Genomic DNA, 26,976 nt, shown 5'->3' on the forward strand with positions numbered 1-26,976 from the left:
CAAATTTACAATACTTACAAAATTAAAAATACGAACCAATCAAAATTTATAGTGCTGTATATTGGTTGTTATTTAGTGAAATTATGTTAAATTTGAAACAAAAGGAATGAATGTAGGCAAAAAATATCTGATTCATAAAAATTTGCTTCATTCCAGATATTTTACAAATCAAATCAAATCAAATATTTATTTGTTGTAAACATGTTCACATGTATAACAAAGTCAACTTAAAAGGTTATACTTAACCTAACTTAAAGAGTTAACAACTTCGTAAAATTCTGTTATATCGTATAAGCAGGTTGCAACTAGAAAGTTCTTTAGTTTTTGTCTAAATCTAGTGAGTGGCAGCTCTTTAATACCTTCCGGCAAAACATTAAACATTTTTATGCCTTGGTATAGAAAACTCTTCTGAGTTGCAGAGTATCTGCATCGTTCACTTATAAGTTTATTTTTGTTTCTAGTTGCATAGTTATTATTATACATTTACCTGCTTGAGCATAGTTATAATAGTTTTGAAATTATTTTTTTTGCAATAGGCGGTACCTTAAAACAAGAAGAAGAGGAATTTATATTATTGTTGACTTTACCTGGGCTGTCAGCCACACATCAAATAGTCCAGGAAATAGCATACTGCCCGGAACCATTGGTATTTTGGACACAAACCGGAGAGCCATTTCAGGTGTTGTGGATACTCCTTCTTCTAGTACTGTACAAATAACTAATATAGAACAATAATTGCAATACATTTATTTTGTTCCATTAACTACCATGGTTTAGATTGATTTATGGTAGTTAATGGAACTAACTAACAATTAATTGTTATCCTTGGTAACAACCTATTATTTAACTAGCATACAGCAGTCTCCATCCCTGCATTATCAACAGGGTTGCATTATCTGATGGACACACTAGAACCCATATTATATTTAATTAAATTTTCAATAAAACTTACTTCTAAATGAACCCTATGATGATTACTTTCAGACACTATATATTACTAGAATTCAATGGAAATTCTGCAGAACAAAATGGAATGGTAATGGAGATTCTGAAAAATATTCCTGCTTACTTACCAAGTATTCTAGAACCAAAATGTTTTATTGAAATTATGTACACACACACATACACATATACACACAGGGTATAAAAAGGTCCATACTGGCTTGGTAACTTCCGAATGATTACAGGTAAGGCAATAAAACTTGGCTAGCCCTTGAAGACATGGGTAACAGGCCATTTCTGAAGCTCTTAAACGTGAAATTCTTTACCGAGTGCTTATCACATTTTTATTTTATGCAGTAGGACAGAACATGTGGAACAGCGATATTTGATCAGATTTTGTAAAAAATCTGATAATACCCAAGTTGAAAGCATTTGAAAAATTCGATTGGCTTTCGGAGAAGCCTGTGTGTTTGAGTGTGACACAAATAATGCATTAGTAGAACAGGTTTTTCAAAGTTTTAAAAATAGTACCCATATTATTGCTTTTTTTTTCAACTATATAATTTATCTGAACAAAAAGTGGTTACTTCTGGACAAGTTCACGTAGAAATAATGAAAGTCTTAAACTATATTTCAGCCTGATACTGATACTTTTAAAAAGTAGGTTATTAAAATTGGGTAATAATATGAATATAAAATTTCATTTCATTGAGATATTGTTACTGATGAATATTATTGATATGGTATTTTTAAACATTATTAAAGTAATATCCTGAATTAATCTAATAATCAATTAATTTTTCTAAAATGTATCACCAATTTATGCCTTATGCCTGATCATACTTATATCACTTATATATTTTTAAAGATAACTTATTTATAACCAAAAAGGTACAAGATATTGTACCTGGAGGAGCAAGAGGCTGAAAGAAACGAGTGACACAAATGGACTTTGCAGAAGTATCAACGACAAGGCACTTGACAGGCCTGTGTGGGTACTGACTGACCACCTGGGCTTGCCATTCCTGCAGATGTTGCTCCAGGTATGGCATCTCACTGCAAGGCAGATGTTCCTGTCAACAAACCATTCTTTTTTCATTTGACAGTGATATTCTTATTTAAAATTACGCAAGATTTAGTTTAGGGGATAGGAAGATGAGACACTCAAACTTAAATCTAAATATTCTACAGTGAACTAGGACTTGTAAAGAGTAGCAAAAATATTCATTATGTTTTAGCTGTTTGTTTTTGTTACCAGATTATTTCAATTGAATAGACAGAGTTCTAAGGGGTGCTTAGGTTTTAGGATCTTACAGCTTAAAATACCTTGAATGGTTCAGGAGGATGAAGGGGTGGATGTACAGTGATGAAGAGTGTGAGGAAGGTGCTGTCTCTCAGGCTGGTCGGAGAGCTGCTGACCTGCCTGTGCTGAGACTCGCGCTGGTAACCTAGCAACACTGGAGGAGAGTACAGTTGAAAAGTTCCCTCAATCTGAAATTTGCAAAATAATTAAGGACACATAGCTGGCTTGTTATAAAATTAACCTTCTAGCAGTAATAATATCTCAAGATCCTAACAAAAATACTGTATCCTGTTAATTTGCTATGTTAACACACAATTTGAGTAATGCAAAGGTTACAATTTTGTGGTTACTCTTAATACATCTTTACATTATGATTTTAATATAAAGAAAACACACGTCATTGTGAGTAATCATTGGGTTTGCTGGTATTTTACTCATAGGTAAATAATTATTGACTTAATTCAAATTATTACATCTATCATTTCCAATGTTAACTCAGAGCTAATTTGTCAAAATCATGAGTTAACATATTGAGTTACATCAATAAGCGCTCAGATACACAAGTTAAGAGTAGGTTTATGTTTTACATTACTAGAACTGTCACCACCACCACTAATTTCAGTCAGTCTCAAAGTCAAGAAGCGCACAACTAAAACAACAGTATTTAGTCGCAACTCCAACAACAACTTAAATAATTAAAATAATTTTTGTATTTAATGGCATAAGAAGTATAATAGTAGTCTCCTGATAGTTTAATATTTCTAGTAGGATAACCCTTTAGGAATCAGTAGCTTGATCTGCTTTAAAAGTATCTTTATTTGCAGAACAAAGATACAATCAGTCTTAAGTAGGTCTCAATAGTATCAACATAATATAAATTCGTTTATATAGTTTGATCTTTGCCTTCACCAAATGCACTAGTATTTTAATAAATTGTTTAGTTGCTATCACTATTGCAACTAAAGTGACATTGGCACTTGGATAAAAACAATTCTGAACTATATTTATGTGCTGCAAATACAGAAACATTAATTTAGTTACTTATGTGGCCAAAAGATTGCAGCACTTTCCAATCACCAAAAAGGATTGAATTTTATAACCACCCTTGGTGGCTCAGTGATCATAGAGGGCAATTGTATAAGTCTAATGCAGATGCAAATGTTAATCTGTGATTGACCTAAAGTAACATTGAGCCACAAAATTCAATTTAAGTCATGACCAAAAGAAGATTAGCAAAAAAGCTCCCTTAGGTACTTTACTATTTTTTTAAAACTTAACTGAACTAAAAGCTCAACATTTTTATTAATATACAAAATGAAAATATAAAGCGACTTGTAACGGGTTTAACACTTACTCTAGAATTTGAACAGAGAGAAGAGAAGGGTATCTGTAAGGAACCGAGCCACTGACGCTGCAGCCGCTGGTGAATGTTGGTTTCTCGTTGACGATCATCCTCTAGAAGATCTACTACAGTTTCATCATAAAGTTGGCAGTACAACTTGTCAGGGACATTGTAGAGCCCACTGCTAGCCAGCCTATTATTGATATAGAATGTAGCATTAATGTCAAATATGTGTTAACTAATTGCAGATACCCCTTATAAAAGAAACTAGATCTTATTAACCCATATCATCTTCATCTTTTGGATTAATATAGTACATTAATATATTTGGAAGACTTTAAAGTTAAACTCTTGAAAAGTTGTTGACTTTTATATAATTAAGATGTCTTTGCACACTATTTAATAACTTGAATTAAAACTTTAACATACTGAAAATAGTTTATAAAAGAAAAAAAATACCATTTCAGATTAATAAATAATTTTGCATTGTGCATGAATAGTTATTATCTCAATGCTTATAAGGACTCGATACAACTACAATTTTGCCATAAAAGTAGGTTATTAGACCGTTTATTCTTGCAAAAAATTTCAATAAGTTAAACCTCTAAAAAATTATAAAGATGTTTTCAGATAGATAACTGTACAGCTTACTTGACTGGTATACGAAGATCTTGGTTCCATGTAGGGTTAGCTCCTTCTGCTGTTGTAGTGCGGCATTTGCGGTTCTGAAAACTGACTTCAACAAATGGTCGCACTGGAACCAAAGGTAAATCACTCTCGAGCAGGGGGTCTACATCAATTCTGACAGGTACTTCAAATGCTCTTACTACGTTTACTATCACCTGTAAATGAAATCAATAAAACAATTTTAAGTTTATATTTTATATTAATTTTACATATTATGTTATGTTCAACGTTTTTCTGTAAATCAATCACTTATTTTAGAGTCAAAATTGCATTTTCCTTGTAGTAAAAAGTTCTTAAATTAATTTGAATATATTATACCTTTTTTTTATTTTCTCATTTTTCACAAACAGGGTTGTGACCAAAAAGAAATTGAACATTTTAGACACAAAATTTTAAGTTATCATTAGTATCACTTGATTTATATATTGACAACATATAATAAATCATTTTATATCTGATAATGTAACGATGTTGCCGTGTATACTTGCATACTTTTAAGAATTTAAGAAACTAATGATCTTAATACGTAGTATTACAAGTAACAAAACAAATTCCTCAACCTACTTCTACTTCTTGGCCAACAAGACCCATAACTGGCAACTTTTTTCTTTCCTTTCGTGTGGGACGTAGGGGTCGCTTTGGTTGAAGCCATTTCATAAATGTTAGTCCCAAGGTTCTGAAAAACAAAATTAAATATTTACAATAATGAGAAATTTTGCTAACAATAACTTATTTTATTGTTGCTTAATAAAATTTTGGTAAAATTTCACTAATGACAAATTCAAAAAAATAAATTTAATACGCAGCTTTCTGATTGACGACATATTACTTGCCCTATATCAGGAACCTGGTCCTCCAGTACTACCTCGCGCAGACTGTGCTGTTGCTGGGACTGGCGGCAGTGCTGCACAATGTCATCACGGATTAGGTCCAATTGCTGCCGACTCCATTCCAGCTGCCACTCCACTCCCGTCTCACCCACCCCCGGCCCACTGCGCACGGGACACTGGACCCTCTTCTCATAGATCTGAAAATGTTATGAAAATACAACCAAAACTAACAATAATTATTCCAAATAGAATTATTAAAATACTTGTGAAAAGAATTTCAAACATGATGAACAGTCAAGAGACAATCAACGTATCTTACCACATGTTTTATGTTTTGAAAACACACACAAACACAGTAGATGATCAATTAGATGATGTGAGTTAGCTGATTTACATTAGGTAGAAACAGAACTTCAGGACATATATCCTGCCTCATACAGGTAAGTATAATAATTACTAAAGATCACCATACTAGCAGTTATCTACAGCTTCGCACACGATTTCCTGCTGAACTACTGAGACATAGGCATATCCTTTTTAAATGTCATACCAAACATTCCTGTAGTAAACTATGGTCACTGAAACATACTCCAACCTCCTGATCAATTTTTTAACAATTGGACGAAGTTTAAAGAACCGTATTATAAGGCACTGAAATCGGAGAATGAAACATTAACATTGAAATAATTTGAATGTATCTGCAACATTCCATATTATTTGATAAAATAGGGATTTCAATAACACAAAAAATAATTTAGGCCAGTGTGGAGGAATAATTAAGTCAATGCCCATAATCTTTCTAGCGAAAGTAATTACATGATGATATCCAGTAATGATTTAAAAATGGAAATAAGCATGTATCAAATATATATATATATATATATATATATATATATATATATATATATATATATATATATATATATATATATATATATCAACCTGCTACAGAGAAAGGGTGCACCCTTCCGCCACTTACAGTCTCAACTAAAGTTAGTGCTACTCGTGTCAAATTTTTCAATTTAAATTATTTTTATATTTCTTTTTTAGAACTAAAGATGCACAGTTAATGAAAGATGTCTCCTTTCTATTTGTTGAGGATATTTGCTCTGAGATAGTCGGCCATACAGCAAGACAATGTAACATTATCATTTTTGACGTTCCAGAGTGTTCAAGCTTCCATGTGTCTGAAAAAAGGCTCATGACTTGGATCTACTTAATAAAATTCTGATGGCCGCTAATATTTCTGTTGATAAATTTACCTTCTATGATATTAGGAAATAATCACCCAAACATCCTTGCTACATAAAACTTATCTTGTTGTCCAGCCTAAGCAGGAGAATTCATCAAAAAGTTCTCAACCAACGGAATTCAAGCCTTAGATACTCATCTAGAAAAAAAAGTCTGTCTCCCATGATAGGACAACTAAAGAACGGAAGCATCTCGAAGGTCTCCGTAAAATCCTGAAAACAGCAAAAATCACCTCACCATCATGTATATCGATGATACTCTGCTCATTATTAAAAAGTTTAAAACCTAATATCTTCCAACCTAGGCATATATTACAAAAATGTTTATGGACTTAGGGCCAAACTTACAGAGCTTCACCATTTAATGGCTTCTTGCATGCACAACATTGTAATTCTAACTGAAACCAACCTCACGCCAAATATATACATGAGTGAACTGAGCTTACTTAATTGTCAAATTTTTCAGGAAGAAATGAACAACAGTGATAAGATAATTGGTGATGGGCTTGTGATTGCTATTTCACAACACATTAAGTGCTTTGAGGTTCTTACTATTACAACCCTGGAAACTGTTTTTGCCCCTAAAATTCTTTGCTCTGGCATGAAACTTCTTCTTGGCGGTGTACATATACCTACCAACAAACCTGCTGCTCTTTACAACAAGTTTACCAATAAGCTTGAGGAGATAGTCAACTCTTACGGCTTCAGGGGATCATTCCCCAACTGGATGCAGAGAGTTATATTGGCGGGCATAGAACAAATAATCCCGCAGTTTTCATGCTTCATCTAGTGTCCCACAAGGCACACACTTCGGGCCCATCTTGTTCAACATATATATCAATGATGTAGTTACTGCTCTCAAATGCAATCATTTACTCTTTGCCAATGATATGAAGTTTTTCATTAAATTTCTACTGTTTATAATGCTGCTCTTCTTCAGGAAGATATCTACTTGGTCATCAATTGGTGTGATGAAAACAACACGTCTCTTAATAAATGTAATTCCATCACCTTCTACCTCATCATGGACCCAATTTTATTCAATTATTGTATCATGGACTCCCTGATGATGAGAGTAAAGGAAACCAAGGATCTCGGGGTGACATTTCCCACCAGGCTAAGAAATATGTCATAAGCATGTATAATAAAGCACTTAAAACTCTTGGCCTTCTTTTTAGAGTTCCTAAGGATTTTTCAGACTATTGTGCCTTGAGGACACTTTATGTTTGCCAGTCAGGCCTCACTTGGTGTATTGTGGTCCCCTTATCCCCAGTACCTGAGGGATGCTATCAAGGGAGTCCAGAGAAGGTTTCTAAGACTCAGGGTGCGCTTTGGATTTAGATATCTGGATATGCCACTACATTTACTGTTAATTGTCACTTATTTATTTACTAATAATAACTTATTTACTAATGTGCTGTAATGGTTTTGATCTGTTGCAAATAAATGAAAATGAAAAGTTAATTGGATTTTACATTTTAATTAATTTTACACAACTACATATACTGAATACATACAATATAACAGAATATTCATTTAGTATTCTAATTATATTTATTTGTATTTTATTATTTAGAGTTCAAAATTAAAATGTCTGTAACATAATAAAACACTATAATTGAATTTTTTGGTTTTTGAAATTATATATTTAAAGTATTGTGTACATCTAATGTATGAATTGCATATTTGGGGAATACAAATATACATTATATATACAAAAAAAAAACAAAGACAAAATTGTATAATGCACAGAATTGAGAAGAATCTCATATTGCTTATATTTGAGTGGTCCACAGAATTAGTATAACACAATGATATAATATCAATGATTATATATACAGTGTAAATAAAAATCATGGTCAGACTGTATTTTTGATTAAGTGTGATAATTTTAAAACGAAGTAAGCAATAATTAAATGAATTATAAATTTACCTATCTAATCTTCCTTACTATTGCGACTTCACGATACATTTCATCAACACTATGACATTTTTAGGTATCCACACAATGGTGTTTCATTATAGGTTATAATAAAAAAAGTACATGAAAAAATCACATGTAAATGAATAATACAAATATTTAAAGAATTGAAATCACTACAACAGATTAGCCACATCTTCATGTGTGGAACATGTGTTATGCAAATATTTGTATTATTTATTTACGTGTGATTGTGTTGCGTTGTATGTATCTACAACAAAACACTAATGTGTAGATACCTGAAAATGTAGATGCCTGAAACGCATTGTATCATTGCAATAGTAAGGAAAGTCAGAAGGTAAATTTATAATTCATTAATATTATGGATGTTCCTGCAGTGGGAATGAAGTTTAGTTAACAATAATTCAAAACTACCAAAAAGCTAACTAACCAAATCTAATGAAAACTTACTTTGAATATATCTTCTGGAATCTCTCGATCTCTTATGGGGATATTTCTAATATCTCTAAATTCAGGAACCATTTGGTTGCGAAGACTCAATAACTTAAGGCGAGGATTGTTCTCTATATCATCCATAGTGCAGAAGTCACCATCTGGTAAACCTTTATTCTGGTCTTCATTATGTAGAGGACTTGTATCCTTCTCGCCCTTAAAATCAATGTTAAAATATTTATTTATAATTCAACATAAAATCTTTATTTACTATTCATTATAATAAGTATAAAGAAATAGGAAGCAGGAGATAAAGCAATGATTAAAATAAAATAAAATTTGATACTAAAGATAATCCTTTTCTCAACAATCCTACTAATCTTGGAGAGCTAGTATTTCCCCCAAGATTTTAGTGTAGTCAATGATAAAACAGAGATTTACATACCTGTTAGAAATGTTGCATAACATACTATTACAAGTGCTAGCTAAAGTATTTACACTAAAAGTCCCAAAGTATAAAATTTAGAATTTTGTACATTTATCAATCTGAACATAGGTTCTGTTCCACAATTTTTTGAACTTTACTATTAGGAAATGCTTCTAATGGTATGCTTTAAATTGTATGCTCAGTCAATTGCTATTGATTTTCGCAAGGAATTGTTCATTTCAAAATATACTAAAACAAAATCCGCAGAAAAGCATCGTCTATTTCATACATACACATATGGAACGAGTCAATATAAGACATTTATTTAATTGAGATGGAATAAATAATAATAATATCATACATAGAATTAGATAGGTTTTAAGTAGCAGTGATTACAAAAATCAAGTATTGAATTTCCTTTTCACCTAAAACAAGCATTTACAAGTAAGTTGTATGGATTTTATATAATAGACAATAGACAATAGACAATATTCTTTATTAACATATTCTTCAAGAACAGATTTTGCGTCAAATATAACATGTGGAATAAATTCATAAAAATGTACATTGTCAAGTGATTAAACATGATTTGAATCAAGAACAAAAAACTCATCAAGAGAATAAAATGGATGTTTTTTTTAGCCAGTTGCCAAAGCCGTTTGTCTCAGGTGCTGGTCATCTGTCCCCTTCACTGCTGCTGGAAGATGGTTCCAAAGCTTGGATCCCATGGTAGCTTGGCTTCTCTTCATATTTGGTCATGTCATGGCGGTGTACAGGGAGGCAGTAGTATTGTTGTTGCACATGTCGGACCCGACGGGTGTGTATGTATGTGTGCAGTTGTGATCCAGTCCTTGAGTGGATTCAGAGTCTTTGTTCTAGCATATGTTATGGTCTCAAGTATGTACACATTCACTATAGTTAGGATTTTGAGCTCCTTGAACTTTTTCCCTACATGATTCTCTGGGTGATAGATCACAAAGTGCCCTTATAGCTCTCTTTTGTTGAATAAGTACACGTTGCACATTTGTCTTGGATGAGTTTCCCCAGACCAATAGCCCCATATCGAAGATGCGTCCTCAAAAAGAGAGTAGTAGGCTAATTTTGGCAGTGTTGAGATCAACTAATGGTCTTAATTCTTCTTATGACGTAGATTCCTGTGCGCTTAATTTCCTACAGAGGTTATCCACACATGAGGTGTCCCAATTTTAATGTTCATCGAGTGTGATGCCAAGGTAGGTGGTGCTGTCAGTAAGTTTCCAGTCTGGCAGTCTTGTCACTGTTATTGTTTTTTTTGTTTCCAAAAATTAATTGTTTTGTCTTGATTGGGGTTACAACTAAGCTGTTCTGTTTACAATAGTTAATTGCTGTGTTTAAAGCTGTGGGTGGCAGTGGTTGCTATAATATTTGACGATTTTTATTACCTAGCAGTAACACCGTGTCATCAGCATACATAAGTGGTGTACAATGGCTTTGTACACATGAAGAGAAAGTCATTCGTGAATAAAATGAACAAGACTGGTCCCAGTACAGAACCTTGTGGCACACCTCTTGTTGTAGTCTGGGTTTTTGGATTTTCACAGACTTGAAACTGTTCCTTTATCCATGTGTTTAATCTCTACTATTTGTTTTTCTGTTGAGAAGGTAGCTCTCAAACCAGTCAGCTGCTTTCCCCTCAAATACCCAGGTTCCTTAAGCTTTCCCAGAAGTTGATTTATGGTCCAGACAGTCGAAGGCTTTAGAGTAGTCCAAGGAGTATATTGCCATAGGAATGTTGTCAGATTCTAAGTGTGTCCAATAATAGTTTCGACTAAGTCAAGAAAAACTATAGCTGTAGATGTTGACTTTTCCTGCCATAAAACCATGCTGTTTGTTGTTTAACAGGTTATGTTGATACAAATGTTGTAATAATCTGGCTAGGACAAGTTTCTCTATCACCTTAGAAAATGTGCTTGATAAGGGAGATGGGCCTGTAGTTGTTTGCATCAGTTACATCACCTTTCTTAAATTTTGGGTAGACTTTTGCTACTTTTTAGTAGTTCTGGAAATTTTCCTTGGGGCAAAAGACTTATTATCAATGTCAGTTAGTGGTAGCTGGATTTGTTCTTTGCAAGCTTTTTACGATTTTGCTGATATTCCATCTACCCCTGCAGACGGTTTTTGCTTTGAATGTGTTAATTACAACTGATTACTTCCTGTTCTGTTAGTTTAGGGTGCAAGAAAAGGCTTGGTAATGTTGTGATGTTGGTTTTGGGGAACTGGGAAAAGTAGTGTTGATCTGACCATTTTGTTTTAGAGTGTTATCTGCAATCATGACAAAGTGATCGTTTAGATGGGTTCGCAACGGCAGCTGGTTCATTTACTTCCCGTCCTTCTATATGCAAAGTTGTTGGTAGCATTTTTCTTTCTCCCATCTTCCTTTCATTATTAATGGTTTTTCCCCCAAAGTGTTTTTGGTTTTGTCATTTGATAGGGCAATACTCTTTGCTACTTCTAGTCGTTTAACAGTTCTTAGTTTCAGATCATATGCTTTCTTTTTTGCCATTGCATCGTTCTTGTCCTCCTTCTCGTCCTGTCAGGTTGTATTTGTCAAATGCCTCAAGGAAAATGTTCTTCTGTTGAACTGTCTCTCTGTCTGCAGAAACTTTTTGCTTTGTTCTTTTTCCCTTTTTGACTTGGTGACAGGGCAGGTTATGTCCAAAGCATTTGTCAGAATCTTGCAAAAGTTTTTCATATGAATATGATTCATCTACAGAGACTGACTCGAGAACTATTTTCCAGTCTTGTAGGTCTAGCAGACTTCCCCATGTTCATTGATGTTTCTCGAACTGAGTATTCTATTTTCTGAAGTCAAGGACTGATCTTTGTGTTTCATTATGTTTCTAATTGTACATAGTTGGCGCAGTGTGGTCTGATATTGCTGTATTAATGATCGTCACATTTAAGTATTCATGGTCCAGGTTTGTACAGACACAATCTATGGAGGTCTTTGATGTAGGCGTGATTCTAGTAGGAGGAAGAGACAGTCGTGTCATGTTATGGACTTAAGAGAATTTCCGACAGGTGTTTTTGGTCAGGTCCACTTTTTATAAATGTCAATATTAATATCTCCCATTATTAGCACCGGGTATTTTTGATGTCGGTATTTTGTTTAATATCTCTGACATCATCTCAAGGTCTTCTTCCAGATTTTCCCTGGTTTCTGTAGATACCCCAGAACATAAACACATGTATGCTCTGTCTTAATTTTTACTAGAAGCACCTTCTAATGTCAATTCTCTACAAAGATCAGATATGTCAATGGCCTCAGAGTGTAGTGAGATGTTTTCACTGGCATATATTGCAACCCCTCCCTTCTGGTGATGTTTCCTGCTGAAGTATGTGATTAGTGTATATCCAGTAAGTCGTTTGTGTTAAGCAGGAAGCGGTTGTAAGTATGTCTGGTTTAGTACTGATTAGAAGTTCATTTACATGATCAATTTTTGTTGGCTACTCTGTCAGTGTTTTTGGTGGATGAATTTTAAGGATGTCGTGTGTTTGTTCTTCCATTGCCAGTTTTTTTGCTATTTCTAGTCCTTGGTTTTTGCTAGATGGCATTGTTTCTAAAAAATTACTAGATGACTTCTGAGACATTGTATTAGTACTGTCATTTGTTCTCATGTAGGTGTCCTGCTGTTCTCTTGATTTCGGTTGTTGAAGATTCACCTATGTATTTTGTTGAAGAAGTCTAAAAAAGTGTCATTGCTTTCGCGAATTTTTTTTGCTGTCATTGGAGGTCCTTTGTGTACTCTAAAAGTTCCAAACACTTTGGGGTTTTTTTTAAGGTTTCCTTGGAGTATATTTTGGATCTTTCTCCAGATGTTGCATGGGTAGGGAGCATTTGTCCTTTTTGTTGACTAAAAACCCTGGGATTTTACTCCATTACTTGTTTCTTCTGCCTTTTTGGCAGGGTGGAGTATGGGCTGTTTTGATTTGCTCTTAGCCATCTGTAAGTGGGATATGCTGAAGTGGTTTTTCTTGATGTTAAGAGTTTTATTTTTATTGGGAGTGTTGGTTCTCTTAAGTGTAGACAGGCTATGGATTTTTAGAGAATGGGGTATGGTGAGATCAGTTTGCTTGTTTGCTTCCAAAGTTTTACTTCTTGTTTACTTTGAGTCATCTCTGTCGTCCCACAATCTTTTACTTCTTGCTCTAAAATGTCTTGTTTGGATTTCAGTTGAGGCCATCTCTAGAAGCAGTAATGTAATATTTCAAGAGAAGATTCTGGTTGATTTTTTGAAAAGTGTCTATTAGTGTACTGACTCCTTGTAAGGTCTGTGTTCTTCAGTTTGTACAGTCTGCAATTACTTCATTTTGCTTAATTTCTCTTCTTAGAAATCAGAATCAGAAAACTTTATTCAATTTCATCAAGAAAAGAAATAGGTGTCAAAGTATTACAATATGAAATAATTTACATTACATGTCATGTTTTAATGAAAATTGTTTATTGAAGTCTTGAACTCGTCAAGGGTGTGTAGATGGATCTGTCTTTGAGCCAATTTAGCAGTCACTTCTTTTTAAGGTTTTGGAGTCACAATTTTTGAAGTCATTGAGGAAGTAAGTTGAACAGCTTTGCCCCAGCGTAGCAAGGTTTTCTTGGAGAAAAGTGCTGTCCTGTGTATCGGTAGGGAGAAGTCATTACCATGTCCGCGTGTGATGATCATGGACAGCACTCATTCTGGCAAAGTTCCCACGTGAGGTTGCGTGATTGTTTGACCTCGATGATGTAGATGGACAACCACTGTGAGAATTCCAAGAGACTTGAAGGCTTCTCTACAGCTATCCCGAGGTTGAAGACCAGCCATGACCCGAACAGCACGCTTCTCGCGCAATAAGGACTCGTTCAAGGTTGTCCATTGTAGAGCCTCCCCAGAGGATTATCCCATAACGAAGGTGGGATTCAAAGATGGCATGATATGCAGTTTTTGTTGCAGTTGATGTGTGGCTACTGCCTTGATTCTCTTCAATGCAAAAACTGCAGAATTGAGTCTAGAGCATAACTGATCTACATGATCTTTCCAGGAAGGACATTCGTCCAGCTATAACACCCAAATGTTGGTCGTCCCCAACCCTTTGTAAGTCTGGAGGCTCAGTCAAGTCCATCTTTCACAGCCTTCCCCAGTGCCAGGAGTTTTGTCTTAGAGGAGTTTAAAAACAAGATCATTGCTATCACAATACTGTTGATGCCATGCTCACTGAAATATAGGTGTTAATATCTAAGAAGCTCAGAAGAGTTACTGCCAGTCAACAGGACAGTGTCGTCAGCAAAACATGATTGGATAACACTGATTTTCGAGGTATTTGGGCAAATCTGAAGTGAAAAGTACAAACAAGACCGGGCCCAAAACCGAACCTTGAGGGACACCGTCGTTTGACCATTTGTGGTTTTTGGACCTTACAGTTCTCTCAAATCCACACTGCACTTGTTTTATCTCGACTAGTATCTGGCATCTCTCGCTGAGATAACTTTGAAACCACCTCAGTGTGCTTCCCTCAAAGCCCAGAGATTCGATCTTTTGAATTATTAATCTGTGGTCTAGGGAGTCAAACGCTTTGCTGAGGTCAAGAAAAACACTTGTAACAGTGATTCCTTTCTCAAGTTGTCTATAATTTGTTTCTACTAGGTCAATTAGTGCACTTGGGTGGTTGATTTTCCGGATATGAAACCCTGTTGTCTTTCAGGTTTAGAAGGTTGTTGATATTTTAAGTGATCCAAGAGCCTTACCAATACTATTTTTTCAATAATTTTAGAAATAGTTGGAACAAGAGATATGGGTCCTGTAATTTTGAACCTCCTGTTTACTTCCATTTTTGTGGAGAGGATACACTTTAGATGTTTTTAATTTTGTAGGAAATTCACTCCTGAGAACAGAGACTTATTAATGATGTTTGGTAAGAGGCTTGCTAATCTCATTAATACAAAACTTTATCAATTCTTAGAGTTAATACCATCAACCCCCGCAGACGATGTTGATTTCAGCGAAGAAACAAGAATTTAAGACCTCCTCATGTGACGCAAGCGGCCAGTTGGCAAGTGTTTCTCCTTGAAAAGAGTTATTCAACTGAGCAACGTGTGATCTTCGAGTGTTAGTATTGTGTAACAAATTCTCAGCTGCTGTGGTAAAAAATGTATTGAAGTGTTCAGTTACTTTGTCAAGATCACTGTCCACCTCTCCTGAAATTTCCAGCCGCCAAGTGGTCACTGGGGGTTTCCGTAGAGGATGATCTCTCATGGTTGATAATGCTCCAGATGGCTTTTGATTTGTTGTCGGATCTAGTGATGAAGGTCTCATTTGCCTCTTGTCCTTAAAGTCCTCAATTTCAGGTCGTAATCCTTCTTCCTTTGAAAGGCAATTACTTTATCCTCTTCTCTTCCGCGTTGACATAAGCTTTCTTGAGCATCAATGAAGCTTTTCCTGAGCTCTATAGCATCTGGAATGGTAGGTTACTTGAGGCTTGGTTCCGGTTGGTTTTCTTCGAGACGTCCTAAGAGGACAGGGCAATGTCCGAGCAGCTGAAAATGTGGCTATAAAGTTAGAGTAGGCATGTTCTGCACTGTTTTCTTGGTAGACTCTTTCCCATGATTGCAGTGCAAGCAGGCTTTTTCAGATGTGAAAGATTGTCTTCATTTAAGTGCCTTCTAATTGAGGTTGAAGACTTTTTAAGGCGAGATTGGAACTTCAAGAAACACAGCTGTCCAGTATGATCAGAAATTGCCTGTATTTGTTACTTGAACTCATTATATTTACTTCATGAGGCTTTAGGTTGGTGCATACAAGATCGATGGAGGTGGCAGAGGTACTAGTTATTCTGGTAAGGGGGTAGAGGTAATCTTGAGATATTCAGAGAAAGCAAGCATTTCACATAGAGCCGTATTCTCTCTGAAGTTGTTAAGTTGTTGATGTTGAAGTCTCCGAAAAATGCAGATCCTACTGTTGTTTGTGGGTATTTTCTCTAGTGCATCACCTAAGTGCAACAATGAGATGTCAAGAGAAGCATTCGGGGGACGGTAAAATTTCAAGTATGTAAAGAATGTCTTCTCCTATCCAAAGTTACCTTTACTGCACACATTTCGCAACAGAGCTCTTCACAATGGCTGCTTAAGTCGAAACATTCTGCCTCATTAGCCATATTTTTGCTTTTGTATATGGCCACACCCCCTTTCAGGTGATTTTCTCTGCATGTAATGCAGCAACCAAAAATGTAATTTAGCAGGCACACGTTTTCCAGAGTAGTCAGATTCAGTCCATGTTTCTGTGAGTACAACAAAGTCAGGTTTATCCAAGTCTAAGAGATGGGTCAATCTGTCAATTTTATTATACCAAGTCTGTCAAACATTTTGATGAAATACTACTGTATTCTGCCGTGATGAAAGACTGTTGTGGCGGTTATATGCGGTTAGTTTGTGTTTATTGTTTTTTCTAATTCTGTAATCTTTGTTAGGTATTCATTGAGGGTTTGAGTTTTGTTTACGAGTCTTGTCTTCAAAAGCAGCTTGCAGAAGAAGTCGGTGTTGTTTCTCACCTTTTCAAGTTGTTTTTCTGTTTCATAAACGTTTTTCTAGAAGAATTTCTATTTTTTTAAGGTATTTTTCTTCAGTTCTTTAGTCTCCTCCAATTTGCTTCTAGAGAATTGTTAAAATTGGCCATGAGATTGGTCTTTTCCTTTTTCAAGAATTCTTTTTTCTTTTAATAGTGCTGCACCCGATTTTAGGCTGCCATTTCTAGTTTTTTCCTCATTGTTGTGTACGCCATTCTCTTCAAGGCTTCTCTCCAGTTTCCTGAAATTGAAGTATTATGGTGGAGCGCTATGATTTGGGGTTGATGAGTGATACAGTGTGGCGGTGACCTGTGAGAATGCATCTCCTGTAAAGATGGTGTGAAATCATTTAGGCTGGTGTCTGGTTGAACAGAATTGGAGTATCATTGGTATCAGTATGGGATGGTTGTGAAAATGTAGCAGCACATTTGTTGCAGTGCCAAGTTTTCAGCTTCAGCTTTTGTAATTGTTTTGAGTATTTTGCTGTCCATATTTACAACACTTGGTATGGAACCACATCTGCGCAGGGTCCTGTACAGCGTTTATGGCAGAGTACTTAAAACTCCTATAGTGCATTTCCCACAGGGGTACTCTTGACGTTTTTTTGTTATTATTTTGAGACATTTTATAGTGGAAAGGAGTGTATCCAGCTCAGGGTCAATTTCAGTCTTGACAGAAGGTCCAGTATTGAAAAGGGTCGAAGATGAGTATATAAGAGTACACAGTGTTAAATTTTGGGATGACTTTTCTGTCAAATGAATACAATGAAAGTACAGTGGTTTGAATGGAGATTTGGCTGACTTCTCTGGTCAAGTGGATAAATTTCACTTTCCAATTTCATAGTCCACCATAAATTTTATGAGTCTTTTGTCATTTATTTATTTATCACTAAATAAAATGACAAAATTTAAACAGTTACATTTATTTCAAATGAAGGCATTTGTCAGGGTCCAATGTAAAATTGAATCAGTTTTTAAAAGTTTAGCTGTTTCTTTATGTCAAAAATCTTCAGGTTCCAATGTAAAATTAAATCAGTTTTTAAAAGTTTGGCTGCTTCTTCTTATGTCAAAAATCTTCAGGTTCCAAAGTGAATTGAAATGAGTATAATTTTCTTTGATTTTAAGGTATAATCAAGTTCCCAAGGTTTTAAGTTTTAAGGTTAATTATTGCTACCATTAACTGTATCATATGTAGTCATTATTACCTTGATATACTCAAAGAGATCAGCATTGGCAGGATCATTGGGGTCCAACTGTGCTCTAGAGCTCCACTCCCTCAAACTCCTGACACTAGTCAATGTCTTGCACAAAGTCCTGCTACTGTAGGATATGAGAACAAGTTGTTATGTCAATTCAAGCAAACTCAATGCACTTGTGTAATTTATTATTCATTGTTTATTTATTACTAAGCTTAAAGTATATTAGTTTAAATAAAAGTGGCAACTAGTAACTTACACATGTGCAAACTACTACTAACTGATCATAATTTCCACCTATCTATTACTAAAAATAACTAATCCTATTGTAATATTACTGATTAGAATAATGAATTTAAAAAACACTGTTTAATACTGCTCTGTCTGTAATGCAGCTTTCAGATTTTCATATTTAATATTTTATCAATTCATTAATTGACATTTTAATTTTAGTTTGTATCACTTGTGAGTTAATATGTGAAGCAATGTGTGCATGATAAATCATTTTCAATATTGTTTTGTCACAAAGGTGTAACAATGTTCTCAGAGCATATAGACCTGAGGTTATTTTTTTGTATCCCAGCTGAGGGACTCATCTATTGTGAGACACAAATTTAGTAACTTTTGTCTGATCAACAGGCTACTCATTAATAAATACATTTGGTTTAATTACATTCATATTATTTTTTGTATGAAATGAAACCATATTAGGTTTTAATATGTTAACTGTTAGATTATACTCATTGAAATAATTAATAAGTTTTCCTTGTACAAAAAAGGGCAGGATTTCTATTTCATTTAAGTTTTTCCAAATATAACTAAACTAATGTCATCAGCATATACACATCCTTTAAATATGTAAAGTATTGTTGTAGTATTTATAGGTAGATCCATAATGTAGCATACAAATAACAGTAGACCTAATACTAAACTCTGCAGGACTCCCATATTTAATTTCTTTAGCTCAAATTTAGTTTTTACTTCAAAATTATTACTGTTTATGCTTGTTATTTCTACATATTGAAATCTGACTTCCAAATAGGAATGAAAACATTTATTTGAAAATCCTGTGACTCCTAATTGAGCAAATTTACAGATTAATATTTTGGGATAAACTTATTCAAAGGCAAAATCAGATCCATAAATATGCCAATTACACTTTTTACTTTATCTATAGCTTCTACAGTCGCCTATATAAAGCTCACTCTTGCAGTGATGGTTGATTTCCCTAGACAAAATTCACGTTGAGAGTCAATAAAAAAGTGTTTATTCTTCAGATATTTCCCCAATCTGTTCTGTTAAAAACATATTTCTCAAAAACTTTTACAGTGATACTGGACGATAAATTTGTCACTTTCACAACCTTTCTAATAAATTGGTATATTTAGAAAAGAGCCTGTTATAATCTATATGTTTAATTGTAAATGATCGTTACATAACTTATATGATGTTTAATTGTTAAATGTAACATTGAAAGTGCCGATGGAAATTGTGTTAGGGAGTGCCGATGGCCGAGCGGTCTAAGTCATTGGACTTTGGGTCTGAGCTAGAGGTAGCGCAGGTTCAAATCCTGTCTGTGACCGTTGCACTTTTTATCAGTACAATCAACCTCGTACTGTATCGACTCTCCCCCTTATTCTGTTTGATAAGATCCTCGCACAGGCAAGTGGCCCATGAGGACAGACAGAATAAGGCTTAAAAGGGAATCGGCCTCTCCTTTTTATAAAAAAAAGTAAGGCTAGGGTACCTGTTGCTAGGTGGTCTGTGAGGAGGTCCTCCTTGCTCTCCCCAGCCCACTCTACAAGTGACTGTGCCTCCAGTGTATAATACATTGCCTGAGCTGTCAGTCAAGCCACAGCCCACTCCTCCGTGAGGATAAGGTCCAAGTTTATCAGGTGTGCTGAACTCTAAATGTTCTACAGGAGCAACTAACAAAGTTGTACTTCTGAAAAACACAAACAAATCCATATTTAATTAGCAGAACAGAAAATTAATTATTTATTTATACCAAAGAGAAAATATTTTTAAGTCCCACACAGCGTAATAACCCAACAGTTCATGTTATTGAAATGTACAGTTAATGAATAATAAAACTATCTAACAAATTATGGCTTTGCAAAATCTTGCAGTGCAAAACTATTATAAACAACAGATTTTTTATTTGAAACAATAAACATGGGCAAGTTTATTGTCATGGCCAACAAAGGCTATCTCCTTTTGCCTTTTGAGAATGTTTAAAATCAACTAATAAATATTTAAGATTATTCAAATTAACTGGTACTATTGTTATATGTACATTAGCACTCTAGAACAAATTTAAGAGGCTAATTGTAACTCTTGATTGACTGTATAACTTGATGTGGTGTGGTCTGATTGGCTTTAAACAGAACTGCCACACAATGCAGTGAATAAACCACTACACAATAATAAACAGTCTGGAGAGTTTTCTTTACGGGACATACACAACAGAAAATGAGTGAAAATAGTACTCCAAGAGAGAAACAGCTCCAGTACTGTACTGATGACTTTTGTACTGTACTATAATTTATCAGACTTCCATAATTTATCTGTTTTATTTATTTGTATTATATTATCTGTTATATTATAGGCTGTTAAGTGCTAATTGATATACAAAATGTATTTTAGCTTTAGTTAGGATAGTGTATATTTTTATGTCTTTGATGATGCACCTGTATTGCGTATCTTGTACCCATATAATTCGTAATGTGCAAATAAAGAATGACTAATGACACGATCAAAAATAAAATAAACATGTATACAACAGCAGCAAGTAACATATCACTAAGGGGCTTGTATTTTAAGTACGTATTTTTAAAATTAGTTTGTAGGTTTTTGAGCTTTTATATATTTTATTTACATAACGTTTATGTATGTTTCTATATTTGGCTTATCTTTAAAATTGTTTAATCAGCATTTTAACTGTTTTTTAAATCATTTTTGTTATAATTTATGTTGTTGTAATTAAGTTGTTATTTTATATATATATATATATATATATATATATATATATATATATATATATGTTATTTTTATTTAGTTGTTAAGTAGTTATTAGGCATATAGCATGGATTCTTGACACAAGTTATTGTGAAAAACAGTTATGTACTGAGAAATGCTTAAGAAATAAAGGCAATTTTATTTATTTATTTAATACACAATATTCATTATAACTGTGATATTTTAATACACAAGTAACATATTAAAGTGAATACACCATGAATAAAATTTACCTGGAAGGCATGGGTATAAACACTGAAGTACTAAGTCTTTTCCCGGCACCAATCCCTCCCTCCATGACCAGCTGTAGAGCCAGAGACTGTGGCCAGTCTTTGACTTGCAGGGAAAACATCTGGTTGAGAGATGTGCTGAAGTGGGGATAGAGAGACAGTGACCTTGAGCGACACACCACCCTCTTGTTGTACAATACTCGCACAACCATGTGGCACCGCTTCAACGCTACTCGCCGTTCCAGCTCACTGACAACACAGAAAAGTAGAATGTAGAGATACTAGTACCCATCAGACATGTATAGCTGGTGACAAAATAATCCAGGGCAGATCACACTAGCTATTTCATAGAAAAAGATTAAGAGAATTATGACAAGAATGGGATATTTAACTTACTGGAGCAGCAATAATGATTGGAAAATGTAAATTTCAGCCTTTGTGGGATCATGGAGGGAAAAAGCTTATGCTAGAAGACATGGAATGGGCCATTGAATATTTTCAAGTGGCACAATCGATTTTGGATGAACACAATAACTTCTGAAATATTATATTCAGACAGAAAAAGTATTTGCACATATCTATAATGAATTAAATTATGGTAAATTAAAATTAAATAAAACTATAATTTCATAGAAATTAACACTGATAAAACTTGATTTGGGACTTAAGTTTTTGGAAGTGTTTAGAGTATATTAACCCTTTCCACGCATATTACAGCAAATCTTGCTTGGTTAAATTTGCTCAAAACGCGTATGATGGGATATCTTGTATTTTAAGTTTTTGTTTCTTGTTGTAAATTACAGTTTGTAAATGCGGAGATAGAATACACTAGAATGTTGACTAAATGTCAGACAGCTGAGCTTCATTCATTGTTCTCGGTCTCCTGTTATCGATCTGAAACTAGTATTTGTAACTATCGACGATTCAATTTACATCTTTCTATGAGGCCCCCTCACAAAAAAGCTTAAGATAAAAATATGAATTTGTTATAGTGTGTATATTAAATATGACAGTAGAGCATTTTTTTATACAACCTTCTTTAAGTAATATTGTGTGATAAACGTATAAGTTTCTTAAATTGTATTTTATTAATACTTTTTAAGCCATTAATCATTGAGAACATGTAATTTCATATACATCGTATTCGTAATTCTGAAAATAAAAGACATTCCAATTGTGTTCCTCAGGTTTTGTTAATAAACCTAATGGACTGTAATGTAATATATTGTATTGTATTGTGAAAAGATGAAATAAAATTTAACTATTTACAAAACTATAAGTCTCAGAAAGAGAAGTAAGCAGGAGTGAAAGTACATGAGTTTTAATCAAACAGATAATGTAAACAAAATAATAGAAGCTTCAGCTACTTTGGCCTATGTAAAATGATCTCTCTGACATCTAAAAACTTACATTGTTATCACTTTCAAAAATAAACTAAAAACGTATACAACAGCAGCAACTAAGATAATCAAACACAATAACGATTCGAAACATATGTTTTGTAGCTCTTGGATTTGTACATCAAATAGTTAAAGGATTGAAATATCACAGACCACTGTCAGGTGCTTTAGTATGCCCGAATTAAAACAGATTATATAGGTTTGTTATAACATTTCTCAAAATTCTTACTTTAAATACCCATAATTCTTTGTGGAGTGTTTAAAAACTATTTTCTGTCTTCAAGGAAGTTATATTCCCTTCAGGCTTAGTTGAAAGACAGTTTTGGAAGTAAGTTTTATTCAAGGCTGGAGCTTATTTGTCACAAGATGTTTGAAGGAACTGGAAAAACTATCAGAGAGAGATGGTGTGGGTGCTACGCAGTGGCACACCCCTATCTTCTTTGGGGTGTGTCCGGAACACCGTGGAGTGGGGGATATGGAAAACCCCTAAGACCAGTAGGAGAGTCCGGGGGCTCTTCCTCAAAAAATGTTTGAAATATTATATCCTAAAATGGTTATTTTATAGTACTTTTGAACGAATATAAGGAGGGCAAAGTTCAGGTCAGAGTGTATAGTTTACATTAAAACCATTCTACCACCAATCACCGGGAAGTTTATTTATTTATTTACATTCCCACGGTATACCCATTTTGCAAAATTATAAAGGGATAATTAAAATCTTCTGCAACAAATACAATTTATATGAAGTTTGTATTAATTTAACTAAAACAAAATGTCATAACATTAACAAAATATTGATAGTTTGAATCACAAATCAAGATCAAATCTAAATCTTGATGTTTACTCTCGGATCAAAAAGTATATATATCCAAGTTTGAAAGTTGACCACAAAGTACATATTAGAGCTAAAATAACAGGAGTTATTTAAAATTAAAATTTGTCTTCTTTATTTCTATGTTTCTACATATACTGCTCACTAACAATAACTTACAGTTTTGTTAATGAAAAATACCTGTTTCTGGTGCTTTTCAGCCAAACTGCAACTTTGAACATTCATAACTCGGGACTCTTGTGATCCGATTAAGACCAAATATTTATTCAAAATAGATGCAAAGTGTACTGTAATCGATTATGTCATTTTAGAACAATAATCAAATAAAGTTTTTATTAAATTAACATTTTATTCTTGACCGGGTGGGTAAAAAAATTTGGCATTGGTCACGTTATTGAACTCTTAGTTTAAATTTTAATTCAAAATGTAATTTTTAACTCAGATTAAATTGGGCAGGTTTTGTTATTTTACTGTAACTGGCAACTACTCATTTTAATGCACAAATCACCAGACTGTTCAGGACGATGTTACCTCGTAATGACAGTGAATGACAACAAACTAACATAGTACAGAACTATTGAGAGCTCGGCAAACTTACTCACGTGAAAACTGATCACGTCAGGAGTAATACAAAAATAATTTGTACAGGCTACTCGTCTGTCACGAGAGTACAAGAAACCGCACACTGAAAATATCCGGTACAGGTGATACTTTACACATTTACTGTCGTTCCTCTAACAAAGTATTCGGACTTGTTTAACAATCAAAATAAATCAAAAATAGACTATTACATGATAGATCATTTTGAAGTATAATGATCTTGGGGGGACAGGTCCCGTTTGTCCTCTCCCTCCCGTCGGTGCCCCCTGGTGCTGCCATAGTCATCAATGTAAATGAGAAGTCGGCAAGGAAAGGTCCCAGTTTCTAATCACAAGTTTGAAACCCTGATTTGGTGTCCCCTTCAATTCCAAAAAGAGTATTATTAAGGGATGGGAAAGGGGTTTAAAACCCTATATAAATGAAAACTTATACAGTCAAAGCTGTTCATAAACTCTCTTGGGAATAAATAATTGGGGTTTTGACAACAAAAATATCAAAACGTCTAATTAATTAATTGCCATCCATGAACCTCTCTACAAATACATCTTAGGAGACCAAGATTTAGTGACTTAGAGGTCTGTTGTTTTATTAAAATTGAAAAATATGGTTTATTAGGTATTTTTATTTAAAAAGTTTTATTTAAAAGTTATTAAAAAAGTACCACAAACCCCATCTTTATAAATTTCATATTCAAACATTATAAAAGATTCAAATTTGGATAAGTTAATACATTTAGAAATTAATTAAGTAGCGTTTAAATACTTACAAATTAAATCTATATACCGAATGTTACTAAACAGTTTTACATCGTAAATTTACAATCAATTCGGCTGTCTTTATTAGAGTTTAAACTGAACTTTACCAAAACTTAAATTTGAGTCTTTTATAATGTTAGAATAAAAGTTTTTATGAAGATGTGGTTTGTGATACATTTTTAATAATTTTAATAATTTTTAAATCAAAGTAACTTTTTAAATAAAAATAAATAATTATACCTTTTAAAATGTTGCTATTTTATGTCAAAACGTGATTTTTTGGGTAAAAATTTAAAAGAGGAAATCTGTATCTTACCAACATGAGTACAAATTTAGAAAATTTTGCCAAAATTTTTCTGCTAATTGATAATGGATTACTTACATTCATACACCAATGAAAACATGCACTACCGTCTAAGTTTTGGGTTTACATCACAACAATGCTCTACATATTTCAAATGTTAAATTGTACTAAGATTTAAAGATTTAATGTAAGGCAAAAGATATACCAATTGTCACTGATCTCTATCTCTGGTGTTGATGGTTCATCCCCAAGTTCCAAAACTATGACTGGTTCTCCGGGTGGTGTCAAACTTTCACCTAATCTGCTCTTAACCTCTTCAAATATTTCTGAACGTGGTCTTTTCAACATTTCCTTCAGCTTTTCACCTTCTTTGTCCTAAAAAATTGGCCAATATTAATAGTTACATTTTATCTCTAGTAGTTCATGAAGACCGAGAGGAAGATGGGAGGACCAAGTGTGGAAAGACATAGAGAGAAGGGGACTACAGAAAATACAGGTGGATGAAGAGGAGACCTGGAAGGATAGACTAAAGTGGAGGAGGCTGTGTACGACGACGACCCGTGAGAACGGAAACGTCTGATGATGATGATGATGATGATGAGTTCATGAAGGTAACAGGAAGCTTATCTTTACAGTTGAGGTAACAACATTATTGCAAAAATAATAGGTGATTCCAGTTTTAAAAAAATCTCTAGAGCCACATTGCAGTCAGTAGTAATATTACAATCAACCCTCCTGGCGTGTTTCTTTTTACTCTCATGACCAAAAATATAAAAGGCTCACTAAGATCTTTCTCGATTCCTTAAATGCTTATTAAAAACGATAAAATATATATTTCAACTTTTTGTCAATTTTAATTTTTTTTTTGTAAAAATACCGTTTTGACCATTTCTTGTTGAGTTTTAAATAGGTCTTTTATCTGAATTAAAATCAAGGTACAACACTTTTTTACACATTACATACATTATTTACTCATATTCGTTTGTTAAAACCGGTTTAATAGTTTTTTCCATAGTATGGGAAACTTTAAACAAGGAGCAGCACAGCCTGAATTGCAATCACTGTGATTCTCAAATAAACATTATGCATAAAGCAAACTACACACCTCAATGTAAGCCAATCAGCATGCCCACACAATCTAGCAGCGAAACAGTGGACAATTTACTGTTATTTATTTCATAATTTTCCCACTAGTTGAATCACCACTATCTATGTCTTCATTTTTCTTATTTTTTCAGAGTTTACATAACAGAAATTTATTAATACTATTGTGCAACAACGTGTTTATTAACATTTATTACAATTTATTTAATTTGCTACATAGAGCAAGATGCCTCAGAGTGACAACAGTTTCTAGCGTTTGGATAACTTTCTCCTCATAAAATATTACCTATACGATTAAAGGTATTACTAACATACATTTTGATACACCTATTATAACAGTTGTAACAAAACAGCTATATAACATAAAATAATATAAAAATTTAAAAAAATATGATAATCATGTTGGTAAACAAGATCAGGATTAATATAGAACAGTAATTGATCTTGTTTGGAGAAAACAACATTTTAATCAGACACTCAGTCATTTTTAAACCATTACATCTTTATGCACTCTCTCCTCCAAATTACTACTAATTCTGTTTTACAGAGCTAAGTTGTAACTTTACAATTTTACTCTTACTCTATATTTATGAAATAACTTATTGGATAAAATACAAACTTCTTTTAATTCCTCCATTTTCTTTTTGTATTCTTCATCTTCTTCTTCAAGGCGCTCTGCAACTTGACTAAAACAAACATAAATTAAATAATATTTTATACATTAATTAAGTACACCAATTAATGACTATAAAATACTATAGTATTGTATAGATTATCACTACACACATTCTTACTTATCATCACTGCA

At 33.7% G+C, this 26,976-nt stretch overlaps 1 protein-coding gene across 2 annotated transcripts in view; it reads right to left on the reverse strand.

Moving 5' to 3' along the window:
• Window positions 1–26,976, reverse strand: part of LOC124360433 (coiled-coil and C2 domain-containing protein 2A) — a 45,241-nt gene that overhangs the window by 12,056 nt on the left and 6,209 nt on the right. For both annotated transcript variants that reach the window (XM_046814065.1, XM_046814064.1), the window contains 13 exons: window positions 26,788–26,854; window positions 25,270–25,439; window positions 21,177–21,422; window positions 19,673–19,870; window positions 17,935–18,049; window positions 8,747–8,944; window positions 5,108–5,301; window positions 4,839–4,950; window positions 4,239–4,429; window positions 3,600–3,780; window positions 2,269–2,433; window positions 1,850–2,015; window positions 588–706 (listed from right to left, as the gene is read on the reverse strand). In XM_046814065.1, coding sequence (XP_046670021.1) covers window positions 588–706; window positions 1,850–2,015; window positions 2,269–2,433; window positions 3,600–3,780; window positions 4,239–4,429; window positions 4,839–4,950; window positions 5,108–5,301; window positions 8,747–8,944; window positions 17,935–18,049; window positions 19,673–19,870; window positions 21,177–21,422; window positions 25,270–25,439; window positions 26,788–26,854 — 2,122 coding nt within the window. The remainder of the gene's footprint in view (window positions 1–587; window positions 707–1,849; window positions 2,016–2,268; window positions 2,434–3,599; window positions 3,781–4,238; window positions 4,430–4,838; window positions 4,951–5,107; window positions 5,302–8,746; window positions 8,945–17,934; window positions 18,050–19,672; window positions 19,871–21,176; window positions 21,423–25,269; window positions 25,440–26,787; window positions 26,855–26,976) is intronic.

Source organism: Homalodisca vitripennis, chromosome 4 (genome assembly GCF_021130785.1).
Source record: "Homalodisca vitripennis isolate AUS2020 chromosome 4, UT_GWSS_2.1, whole genome shotgun sequence".
NCBI classification, from domain to species: Eukaryota; Metazoa; Arthropoda; class Insecta; order Hemiptera; family Cicadellidae; genus Homalodisca; species Homalodisca vitripennis.